Source organism: Carya illinoinensis, chromosome 11 (genome assembly GCF_018687715.1).
Source record: "Carya illinoinensis cultivar Pawnee chromosome 11, C.illinoinensisPawnee_v1, whole genome shotgun sequence".
Taxonomy (NCBI): domain Eukaryota; kingdom Viridiplantae; phylum Streptophyta; class Magnoliopsida; order Fagales; family Juglandaceae; genus Carya; species Carya illinoinensis.
The window spans coordinates 45,234,671-45,247,475 of NC_056762.1; the positions used below are offsets into that span (position 1 = coordinate 45,234,671).

Consider the following 12,805-nt stretch of genomic DNA (forward strand, 5'->3'; position numbering starts at 1 on the left):
CATGTGATGGTTTTTTTTTTAAGATCACATCTTTATAAGTTCTAAATCAAAAGGTTGATCAAAACAAGTTAGAAATAAAAATCAATGGAAATAGCATATGAAAATTTCGATCCTATGAAGTTTTAATAGTTGTGATTAGTTTTAAATTTTTATAAATTGATATTTGAGTTTAGGATAAAATTTATATGAGGCATGTAAATTTTGGTGACTTTTGGAGTTAGCATGCAAAACCCTTAAGTTAAGGGTAAAATGGTCATTTTCTCACATATAGAGGGTAAAATGAAAATTTTACTCTTAAGTTAGTATTTTTCCATATTTTAAATTATTAATGATTTAGTTCTAACTTTTAGAATCACTAATTACAGTTCCTCGTGATCGCGCTTGAACTTTTATAAAAAACTTGAAAATCGAAGTAAGTTAGTTTTTAACTTACTAGCAGTTTACTGTGTATGTGTGCTAAGTAAAGGAACTATAGTGTATATATGTATGTATGTTATCATATATGTCATGCCATGCCAAGCCAAGTTATCACATGTTTGTCTATTACATAGAATTTATTCTATCATGAGTTTTTATCTGTTATACAAGATATTCTGTCACTTATTACTATATATTGCAAATATATCATGTTAAATATGCCATCTATTACATGTATGTCATGTCATGTTCACTGTTGTAAGTATGTCATGTTAAGTTTATTTTTCGTTATATGTGATACCATGTTACATGTTTAAGTCATGTTACGATATAACCCTATCTCAAGTTGGTTATGTTTTTCAAGTTATGTTACGTTACGGCTTCTGTTATTTCGTATTCCAGTCACGTTTCATCTTGAATTACATTTAGTTTCGTGGGGTCCATAACAACTGTGGCACACGAAATATGGGGTCACAACAATTGTGACGCATACACTATGTGAGACACAACAATTATGACACATAGAATACATGGAGCTACAACAATTGTGGAGTATGTATTTAAATGTATTGTAACACGTAAAATACATGGGGTCACAACAACTATGGAGTATGTATTTAAGCAGTCAAAGAATAAGTTTCAGATCACGTTCATGTTAAGTCAAGTTTCAGAGCAAGTTCATGTTAAATCAAGTTTCAGACTAAGTTCATGTCAAGTTAAGTTCAGTTCACGTTTCAATTTACATTATGTCAGTTATGCTATGCTATGTTATACATCAAGTTATGCTTTAATTACTTATGAATTTGATTATGCATTCATACTTTTACTGTCATCCATGCATCATTAGCCTGTGTGAAAATTTTTTGTTAACTTACTGAGATTTGTAATCAAATCTCACTGTGGTAGTCCCAACTACCATTCCCCCGAATGGTAGATCTTGTTACAGGACCTGAAAGAGAATCAGGAGTTGATCAACTAGACACAGTCTACTGAGTGACAGTACGATGTCAATGTTAATATAGTAGTTAACTTAAATTACTATTTGTACAATAGAGTTGCATCTCCAGTACTTTTCGGATAATAACCATTTTGAACTAGTGTGGTGATTTTAGTTGTTAAATAGGTCTTTATGTATGAAATATATTTTAAGCATTTGTGATATTTTTAGTTTGGTGCATAGTATTGCTAAAGATCAAAATTATCCGTTATGAATATTATATAATATTAGATGCATGTTAGGAACATTACATCTTATATGTCATGAACGGGGGCAGGTAACCTTGTATTGCATGTCTCGACGCTTCAAATGTATGTCTGATCCTAAATGGAATTTGGGGGCAACACAAAATGAAATTCCCTTTCTTCGATCATTTAAATGGATTGAACAAATATTTCATAAAGAATGCACGGATGAGTTCTAAATGAAACCAAAGTAATCACCAATTAATTATTTTCCAGAAAAGCCATCAGCTTAGAAGGAGGAGAAAAAATAACTTGATGGGAAGCGTGTCTTCCATTGAACCCAAAGATCCCAATTCTACTCCCTTGAAATTACTCAGAATGGGGGAGGAGATTCATATGTGGAGGATATTTGGATGGTTTCAATCTTCAGATGGTTGACGAATAAGAAACGCTCTTCTAAATTTTAGACTCTCCAAAAGTCTCGTCAATGCAATGCTCTGTTTTATTTTCCACTTCAGTGTTCGGTGCACAAACGATACTCGAGATTGCCTGAGTCAAGAGTTTTCCATGTGCATGTGTTGGCAGTTTCTTTAAAAAAAAGTCTTTTCCCTTGAAGTATTTATGTTAAAAAACGCATGCATGGTAACAAATTATACTAATAAAACTCCCCAAAGTCTCGATCGGTTTGAGAGAGAAAGTTGTTCCGAGAGAGTTAGGATCATATCTTTTTACAATTAAAATATAAAAACACTTCTCATTTAAAACATTATGCATACCATTTTTCAAAATAAATGCTATTATCTTAAAGAAAAATACATTAAAAGTGCAAGTGATAATATGTATATATGTTAGCCAGAGAAGTGGCGTCGGATTCGATAAACGTGACACTTGAGAATTTAAGGGTGAAGAGTTCTTTAACGGTTACATTCAAAATTTCAAAGTATGGAGGCCAACCAATGAATTTGGTCCATAAGTTTCATTTTTTGAGGGGAATTGGACTGTCATGACACTGTATCCATATCCTTCATACATTAATACTCGATTTTCTTCGGAAAATATCTTAAAAAAAAAAAAAAATAGCTCTCTTTCTCTCTCTCTCTTATATATATATATATATACACTACTAGGGCTGTAATCGAGCCGAGTCGAGCCGAGCTTTGGCTTGCCGAACTCGAGCTCGACTCAAAATACTCGAGTTCGAGCTCGAGGCCGAGCTCGAGATTTTTTTTAATTTTTTGTTCAAGCTCAACTCGATAAGTTGAAATCTCAACTCGAGCTCGAGCTCGAGTTCGTCCCACAAACGAGTTCGAGTCGAGTCGAGCTTGAACTCGAGCTCGAACTTGAATTATTTTTTTAATAAGATTTAATAATTAATAAATTAAATAAATAAATAAAAAAGAATTAATATTGAATTTATACAATTAACAAGTAGAACCTCTATTAAATTATAAAATTTTAAAAAATTTATAAATAATTAATATCTAACTAGTTGATATTTATCCAAAATAACAATATATTATATGCCTACATATATTATTAATACATATACTTAATATGATAGAATATATCTATTTCATATATGGTTTCCACATACTAGTATATGAAATTATTAAATTTTATCAACTAATTATTATACAAATTATAAAATATACCTATGAAGTATATTTACTATATAGACATAAGTAATTAGAATACATATTATATATTTAATTATAAAAGTGGTATGCTTATATTATTAGCTAATACATATATACATGCATAGGTGTATGTATATATTTATTAATATATGAATGAGTTTTAATCGAGTCGAGCTAACGAGTCGACTCGAGCATAAACGAGCGAGCCTAAACGAGCCTTAGTCGAGTCGAGTCAAGTTTTGTCGAGTATGTGTCATTTACAAATCGAGCGAGCATTTTCTTTAACGAACGAGCTTTTTTTTTTCACGAGTCGAGTTCGATTCGAGTTTAACCGAGCGAGTACCGAGCGAGCTATCGAACAGACTGGTTCATTTACAGCCCTATACACTACTTATTATCTTTACACTACATATCAATATTTATCATCTTTACATCACATATCAATATGTGATTTTTTATTTTTATCATTCTAATTAAACATACATATTTATACATGCATTAATATTTAATGTGTGTTTAAATAAAATGATAAAAATAATAAATTACATATTAGTGTATGGTATAGGGAATAATAAGTAAATTATATATATATATATATATCCTAGGACATGATCAACCTGCTTTGCACGTTTGCCTAGTTAGATGAAATTATTATTTTTAAAAAAATAATATATATTTTATAAAAAAAGTTGATTTCAATTACACAAAAAAAAAATGTGAATTCTAACAAATAGTCTTTATGTTATATAAAATAATATTTACAAAATTATTATAATAATAAAATTTATATAAAAGACAAGTGTTACACATATGTTATATTAAAATAAGAGATATATTATACATTAGTTACTATTTATTCCACAACCCACTAATATGACTTTTTTTTTTTGTTAATGTCAAACCCATCACGATGATATGAATACATCTCTTTCATGAAGTCTCTCTCCTCAAGCCATTTCTTTCCCATTCTCTCTTTTTCTTTTTTCTTTTTTCTTTTTTTCCCAACCCTTCCTTTCCCATAGCCTCAGACCCTCTCCCCCCCGACTCTCTCTCTCTCTCTCTTCTTTTTCTTCCCTCAATCCTACTATTTTTGTAGCCTCTTTTACCCTCTCATTCTCTCTACCCCTCTCAAGCTCTTTCTCTCTCACAATAAATAAATCTCACCATTTCTCTCTTACAATTAGCTTATTTCGATTGTCATTGTGGGGGCAGTAGAGAGGAAAGGAAATGTGCGGTGCCTTTGTGGCTCACGATATGAATAAGGATTGAGGATAAGATGCTTCCATTACCTCGGGTTAGAGGAAAAGACAATTGCACTATAACCATAATTAATTTAATTTGTCAACAAATTGAGTTAAACAGCGCATAGACTTTTCAAATCCAAATATTATTTTTGACATTCATTCTAATCATCCTTCCATTTTTTAATGTTATTTGTATTAAATAGATTCTATTTAATTTTAAATATTATTAAATATTTTTAATGAATTAGAAATAGAATTCTATCAAAGAATAAAATGAATAAAAAAATCTAAGAATAAATAGATATTAATTATAAATCGATATTATTAAAATAATATTTATATGAAATATTGAATATTAAAAAAATAATAAATTAAATAGGATAGGTAGAATAGAAACTTCTTTAGGCTTCAACGTTTAAACGTTCTAACTGTTTGTTTGCTACGTTTTAACTTTTAAATCATAGAGCGTGCCACTGCTAGTGCCTCTCGGTGAGGATGTCATCTCATACGGGTCACTGACACCTGTTGTGACTTGTGCAAGCTGGTACGATGATAGGAATAAGAAGAGTGTAATTCTAACCACATTTTGAGGCTAACAAACGGAATTAATGAAAAATAAAAAGATTTACCCAAAAAAATAAAATAAAATTTACTGTAATAGTTTGATAACTACGTACATAATAAATAATATAAAGTCACCGTTTTGCTTAATTCACCTAACCTAATACAATCAAAATTCAGATCGTGGGAATAATCTGACTACAGGTTGTCTTTGTCACTTTTCTTATTTTGTTATAAGTTGTAACCGCCGGTACCGTCGGGTAGCAATAGGTTGGAAAAACTGTGTGTGACCAAAAATGTCGACCCATTATCATCATCTATCTCAGTACCCAACAATAACAACAGCTACTGACAACTCTTCAGCAATTTCAGCTCAGCAACAGCAAAAGAAAGAGCAGCAGCTTAGCAGTGATAGCCCAAATGGGAAATTATCAGTCCCCACCATCACCACCGCAAAGTCTTATCCTTCAGCCACGGCGTCCTATGAAGGAGTCACTCAAAGTCCGGACCTTTTCTGGGAAAAACTCAAGGCTTTTCACCAATCGTTCGAAACCAAATTTATGTGAGTGTGTTTCTCAATATACGCTTGATTGTTTTTCTTCTTATATGAGTTTTCTTTTTCAATTACCTTACTTCTTATCGGAGCCAGCTAATGACCTGGGTTCCTGTGCTTTCGATGAGTGAATTCCAATTTTATGACGCAATTCTTATGCTCTCATTTTATCTTCCGTCTTATCATGTTGCAATTTTCTATATGCATATTTTGGAGCACATGATACATACAATCTAACCTTTTAATTTTTGAAGTGATTCAGTTGCAAAAAGTATGTAGCCCTTCTCTGTCTTGATATTGTCTTGATCTGTGTTAGAATAAGCACCAATTTTATTTGGACATTGTAGAACTTTCTAGTTCTTCAGTAGCCAAAATTATGTTGCCATTCCCTCTGTTTCCTATTCAAGTTTTGTGATTGGGCAAGCATCACGAATTAGAAGTTTTTTCCCCATATTACGGGCATTTGACTGAAGGAATCGATGAAGGACTTTTTAAAATTTATACACTGTACCAGAAAATTTGTAAGAATAATTATAGATTGTACCAACATCTTGGGTACAGAAGTTTTTGACATTGCCAAGGAAATTAGGACGTTGGTGGGTTATTAAACATAGTGGTTTCCTATTGCTTGCTAACTTTCTCTCTCTATCTTTGAATGAGGCGAAATCTTGATTAAAATGAATACAAATGGCAGTCATATGTTCATGCCCAAATTGTGCAAACCTCTACATTGGCTCTAAGTTATCACCATAATTGTAGATGAGCAAATCTAGTCTTTGCTCCACTTCCAATCCGGGGTTTGTTGTATCTTACTGCACTTCTTGGTGTTATTCGTTGGGGGTAAACCAGGAAAAGTTATGGACAACTGTTGGTGAAATGGTGGAAAAAGGGTCTTGTAATTTTCCCTTGAAGTAATAATATTAAAGAATAATGGTTTCATGATTTGTTAAATGTGTATCCACAATAGTGGGATAATAAATCTCTGCTTCTTTTACGTAGAGGATTAGCTGAATGAGACTTATATCATCATATCTTTAACTGAAAGTAAAGGAATTCACCCAATAGGCTATTAGAGATAAAGTGGATTGAGTTTGTGAGCTCTTACTGTTACAAGATAGATTTGTCTGTTGATTAACATAAGTTAATAATATGCTGAATATCTATTGGTTTTATCATACTCTGTGGTTTTTTGATATTGAATATATATATATTTTATAAGTAAATTTGATATTATATATTATAAACCTGTCCCCTCCTTCTGGCTGCATAAAATATTTCCTTTCTCTATGCTTGCCTAACCTTCATTAAATAGCATGTATAATGGAAAAATTTTGAAAAGAAAAATGGATGGGGAAGTGATTGGTGTTCTTTTTACGCTTTTGTTTGTGTAGGGTTCCTTCTGTAGGAGGAAAGCCTTTAGATCTACATCACCTTTTTGTTGAAGTCACATCTCAAGGTGGCCTTGAAAAGGTATGGTTACTTAAGTTATTTATTTATTCTTATTTTCTATTTGCTGTTAGATTCTGTGTGCATTTTTTTAGGAATAATGATAAGCTTCCTACTCTCTTACCACTCTTTTATTTTTTTAATTTTTTTAAAGTCTGAGAGAATTATAGTGTCACAAAAATGTTCACTGTTCACAACCTTATATTCCATGAATTTGATGAAAGGATACTATCAATTGTAGTTCTCTTCTGAGATTACCTGGTTTCCTTTTCTTGTGGAAAAAAAGAAAACACTGATGAAAGGGCTAGAATTACATTTGAATGTGATGCAGGGATGACTTAGAACTTTTGGTTGTCCCATTTAAGTTGTAAATTACCATACAGGTTTTAGAACGGCTGCAATTTTATCTATATTCTAGTCCATTGATCTTAAGGGTAGCTTCCTTTCCATTTTTTTAAAATTAATTGAAAGTTATCTTAAACTTGTTACAGGTAATTAGAGACCGTAAATGGAAAGAAGTAGTTTTGGCCTTCAGTTTCCCGACAACAATTACCAGTGCTTCATTTGTTTTGCGCAAGTATTATCTATCATTGCTTTATCACTTTGAGCAGGTCTATTACTTCCACAAGCAAGTCCCTTCAATCTCAATGCCTGGTAGTACATATGACTCTGGGTTATCCAATTATGTTATTTCAAGATTTTACTGCAAGTTAGGTATTTATTTTGATGGTTATATTCTTGCAGATCCTGTAAGCAGAAACGTTGTCAATGGGTCAGCCGCACTAGCAGAAGGTGCCACCAGGGATGAGTTTCCAGGTCAGCCCAGCGACCAATTTGTGGTGTTTGGATGAATTACTTTGATAGGTTCCCAGATAATATCCTTAGCTTCTCAGTTCAGACACTAGTTGTGGAGATAGAAATAAATATGGTTGTTTCTCGTACCTTCTCTGGAAGGAGGTTTTTGATCCCATATTTATTGGTGGCTATATTCGAACTTTTCCCCTTTTTTCTTTTATGATAAATTGCTATATTCATTCTTATTCAGGCATCTATGAGCACTGTACTTCTCGAACTGGACTGGCAACCAAATAATTGCAACCTTACTTTAAATGGGTCCCAACTAAGATATATCTGCTTAAAATTCTTTGATATTTTATTTTTAGCCATATTACAATGGTATTTCTAAATGTTTTACCGATATGTAGTGACTTCATCAACTTTACTTGAGAAAGCTGAATAAAAGTATGGAAACAAATAGAGAACCTATCTATGGAGTTTAGTCATTCCCCTGGGGGAAGGCATCCCTTTCGTAACGTAGTTAAGGGTGGTCATTGTTGGTTAGGTAGATGTCAGGAAATAGCAGTGCTTTATTGTGCTTCAGCATCTAATTTTTGAGACTCTCACGTGTGTCATATATTTTCTCAAGTGGTTGGATGAATGTCAGCATATATAGCTGCAATGAAGTTCTTTGTTGTCTCTCTTGTATGCAGCCATGACTACAATTCTGCCTCTTGGCTGTTCAGTGACTGGAACTATTGATGGGAAATTTGAGAATGGATATCTGGTTACAGTGAACCTGGGTACCGATCGGATGAAAGGTGTCTTGTATCACATTCCTCAACACGTTTCTAAGAATTCTCATTCTTCAGCCAACCCTACTCGTCGGGACCGTAAGAGATCCAGGTTGGCATTACGTGATCCATCTCGACCCAAATCAAACCGGAGTGGTTACAATTTCTTCTTTGCTGAGCATTATGCCAGACTAAAGCCTTTGTACTATGGAGAAGAGAAAGCCATTAGCAAGAAGATTGGGCTCCTTTGGAGCAATCTCACAGAAGCTGAAAAACAGGTGCACAATACAATAATTCATTTTCCTTCTCTATAAATATATTTTTTTCTACTCTACCCATAAAAAAATAAATGTATTTTTTTTTCTACTCTGACTATCTGGATAGATTATTAATGGTATCTGGCATGTCTATTGGTCTGCATAAAACATTAAGTTTTACATGGATGTTGCATGCCCTTATTGCAGCATGTCATTCCATTATAATTTATTAAGGTTCCTGTGATAGCCAAAACACTGATGGGCACGGACTGGGTTGGCTAACATATGTTTTCCATTTTGAGGATTTTTATCTCTATCAGAAACTTCTATTACAGACTTTTGTCACTACTTCTGCAGGTTTATCAGGAGAAAGGATTGAGAGACAAGGAGAGATATAGAACAGAAATGTTGGAGTATAAATCTTCCTACGATTCAACTACTCATTAGTCTCCATCTTGTATGTTATTAACGCGCCCAACCTCTTACGACACCAGCTTCCTCACAACTTTTGTTATCGTTGTTGTTTGCTAATCCTATTTCCTTTTTCCCCCTATTTTCTTTACAAGAGGACTCCAAAGACTATATCCCATAGTACACTCCATGCCGGGATTGTCGGAGGTCGAGGGGTGCAGCTCTGCAACATATCTAGTGATATTTAATTATAAATCTTGAATTGATAGACCATAATTGCATCACTTTACATGGTTTTGGAATTGCGACTAGAATCTTAGAAGGAATTCGCACTGGTAGGTGTTGCCAATGTTAGGACAGCTTTTTACTAAGAGTAATGCTAGATACAGTTTTGAGGTTTGCAAACCTTGCCTACTCCCTTGAAAAAAAGTGGGACCTACCATTAAAAAGTATATTTTTCATATAGGTTTCAAGTTTATCCACTTTTTTTAAAAAGAGTATGCGAGACTTGCATATTATAAGACTGTATAAATAATTTTCATTTTACTAAACTTCAACATAATTGAGAGCTCATTTAGTCTAACATCCTATAAAGCGCTCTCTCTCTCTCTCTCTATGGTGGATCAATACTTCCACAGTAGCTAGCTCGAACTAGTCTATTTTTTTTTCCTAGAAAGAGAATAATATCTTAGATATAGTCCTAGAGTATGCAAATTTTGTGTACTTCATTTGAAAAAACTAGAAACCGCTATTAAAAGGTAAGTTTTTTCATGTGAGTCCTCAATTTAGTCACTTTTTTTCAAAAGGAGTATATGATGCTTACATATCATAGGACTATATAAATCATTTCCCAACTAAAAACCCTCATGGAGGAACACTTGCACTTGGGGTTAGAATATCAAGATGCCCTAATAGTTAAAAATAAAATGTATGGCCAAACTAGTCAGGGGAAAAGCAACTTAAGAATAATGTCCATGTGATTTAAAATGCCTAAAGTTCGGTAAACCTGCTAGGTCCAAAGTGAACAGGCCACGGAGAATAGTAGGAAGGCTCTGAGCTAAGGGAAGAGGCAGTACAACCAGAACCACGATTTGAACCCTTCTAGTTTTACACATTCTTTATGCTGTCTCTTCTTTTCTTCCAAATCAGTTCTCCAATTTAATCCCAGACCTTTAACTGTACTGCTCTTGAAATCTGAGTGGTGGGGCCAGGTCATCATGATCATTATCGGCATCATGGGCAGGTAAACCTTCTATAGACACTTGCACTCCCCATGAAGTTTTTCTGATTCTTAACACGGGGGGACATTGGCTTTTGTAGTACGTACTAACTCAATGAACATGTTCTGAAGGTGGGTCATCAATCAACATTTTTTTAACAAAGAGGACTATGCCCACAATGTAGGATAATTGTCACCTTAAAAATAGCGTTTTAACGTGCCTCAAAGTCTCATTAATTTTTATTTTATTGTATCCGCTCAATTTCCTCAACAATTCCTATCAAGGTGGAACTTCTCTATCTCCTACTTTCCTTACCACATCGGAGTCGGTACCCTGTTACGAGATCTATAAATCATTTAACCAGTGTCTGTCCAACCTAAACATCTGAGGAGAGTACATAAGCAATGATCAAAGTAGTGTTGTAAATGGACAAAGTCTCCAAATTCTACACACTTAATAAACATCTTCTCTTTCGTTTTTTACATCAAGTTCCTTAATTAAAAAAATAACTTAATCTCTTTCAATTAATTTGTGGCTGATAATAATGTTTTTCTTGAATTTCATCCATATGTGTCAAGGATCTGTCGGCAAGGACTTTACTGCTGCAAGCCCAACAGATCAGTCGCTAGTATCCTTGTCCCTCATCTTCCTCTTCACTCAATTCGCCTTCTGCTTTGCTTGGGGGAACGCATTTCTGTTGATCAATGGCACCATCATTGACTTAGCTATCTTATTTCCAATCTCAACGTCCGTTCAACATCGGGATTGTGGGAGGGGGCGTGCGTAGTGGCGCTAAAAAGCTGCCTCAGTCCCTGATCCCAAGGAACAAGCTGAAATTCGAGTGAAAAATGATAAGCATGCATGAGTCACATCTAATCTAGGAATATCATTTGTAATTTAAATATTATGTCATATCTACTTTCAACGTAGGGTGATATAGAATATCTTCTAAAATGCAATATAAATACAACTATACAAGCAAGAACGCTAGCTTGAGTCGATGCGCTGATTAACAATTAAATTCTTTAGCATCTTCCATTATAGTTATGGTTATGGTTAGCTAATTGATAAGGAAAATTCGAGGGTTCTTTTTTTTCCTTAAAAAAAATAATGGAATTAGACGTAAGAGGATTCAATATCCGAATACTATACCCTTATCTAATTTCCTGATAAAAAATCGAAGTTTGAGTTTCAAAGATTAGAAAGATCCTGCATGAATCAAGCAGAAGTATTAGGAAAAAGGTAAGAATTGTCGTAATTACTATCAGTGCATAGAGTTTAAATGCATATATAAAATAGTAATGCTATATATCCTCTTATCTGTTTTATTATTATCTTTCCATTATTCTATAATGTGTCATTTAATTATTAGATTATTTATTATATTTAATCTGTGTATCAATTAATTAATAATAAGTCAAAAAATGTTGAAACGATGATAAATAAATTTTTTATAATATAAAAAATAGTTAATAGATACGAACTAAAGATGGGAAGTGAGGATGACAGGCATACGCTAGAATGGAAATAAGCTCGAGTTTTAAAAGCAAATCTCAATGAAAGCGTGTAAGCATCTCCCAATCGGAAGTTTTGTGGTGGGCATAAAGCAGAAATCCCAAGAAATAAAAGCATATAACATCTATATAATTATGATTTTGGAAAAATCATGGAGCCATTAATGCAATATACTGCATACAAGAGTGGAGATTCTCGGGGTTCCCTGATTCCGCGGAGCTCCGAAAGACGAATCGAGAATTAAAAATAAGAGATAGAGAGCTTCATAGCGCGTATTAGTACACAGTACCATATCAGTTGGCGCGATTAATTCTGATTTGGCCTCATCCATAATCCCAAGGGTGTGCAGGCCACGGAGATTCTGAAATAAAGGAATAAGAAGAGTCAAGAGGGACTACGAACGTGTCATTCTCTTAATTTTCCAAACAAGCAATACAGAGAGACCCGACCCCTTCCTACTCTCTTTTCTCCTTCCTTCTTTTTCTTCTCCCTTACTAATTTACCAGATTCTTCTTTTCTCTTTGATTGCCTTTAGCTTCCAAAATTAAACATTTTCTCCTCAATCTTCTTCGTATATTCGGGAGCAGTATTTTCTTATCTTACTCCTCATAATCTTCGACTTCGAGGAGCCAAAAAAACCAAAGTCGATCGGTTTTCTTGCTAGCTAAGCTACCAATATTGATTTGAATCTTCTAGTCGTCGTTTGTTTCGGACTAATACCTCGTCTCATGCTCTGTACCTTCCCACGAGAGATCTGCTGGTCTTCTTCTTCACATGATTATATTAAGGTA

At 33.7% G+C, this 12,805-nt stretch overlaps 1 protein-coding gene across 2 annotated transcripts; it reads left to right on the forward strand.

The window, feature by feature from the left end:
• The first annotated feature begins 5,222 nt into the window (after window positions 1-5,222).
• LOC122280334 (high mobility group B protein 10) lies at window positions 5,223-9,552 on the forward strand. 2 transcript variants are annotated; one of them, XM_043091180.1, is made up of 7 exons: window positions 5,223-5,603; window positions 6,986-7,064; window positions 7,532-7,694; window positions 7,785-7,856; window positions 8,531-8,889; window positions 9,226-9,325; window positions 9,435-9,552. In XM_043091180.1, the coding sequence occupies exons 1-6, from the start codon at window positions 5,338-5,340 to the stop codon at window positions 9,313-9,315; spliced, it is 1,029 nt and encodes a 342-aa protein (XP_042947114.1). In that variant the 5' UTR covers window positions 5,223-5,337; the 3' UTR covers window positions 9,316-9,325; window positions 9,435-9,552. The 2 variants fall into 2 exon arrangements, with proteins under 2 accessions (XP_042947114.1, XP_042947113.1); XM_043091179.1 differs by having other exon boundaries at window positions 5,224-5,603; window positions 9,226-9,552.
• Window positions 9,553-12,805: the final 3,253 nt, after the last annotated feature.

What these genes read in the sequence shown, in the direction of transcription:
- LOC122280334 (XM_043091180.1), top strand. Translation starts at nt 5,338, where the DNA reads ATGTCGACCCATTATCATCATCTATCTCAGTACCCAACAATAACAACA. An exon ending in CTCAAGGTGGCCTTGAAAAG is followed by an intron (nt 7,065 to 7,531) that starts GTATGGTTACTT and finishes AACTTGTTACAG; the next exon opens with GTAATTAGAGACCGTAAATG. An exon ending in TCACAGAAGCTGAAAAACAG is followed by an intron (nt 8,890 to 9,225) that starts GTGCACAATACA and finishes CTACTTCTGCAG; the next exon opens with GTTTATCAGGAGAAAGGATT.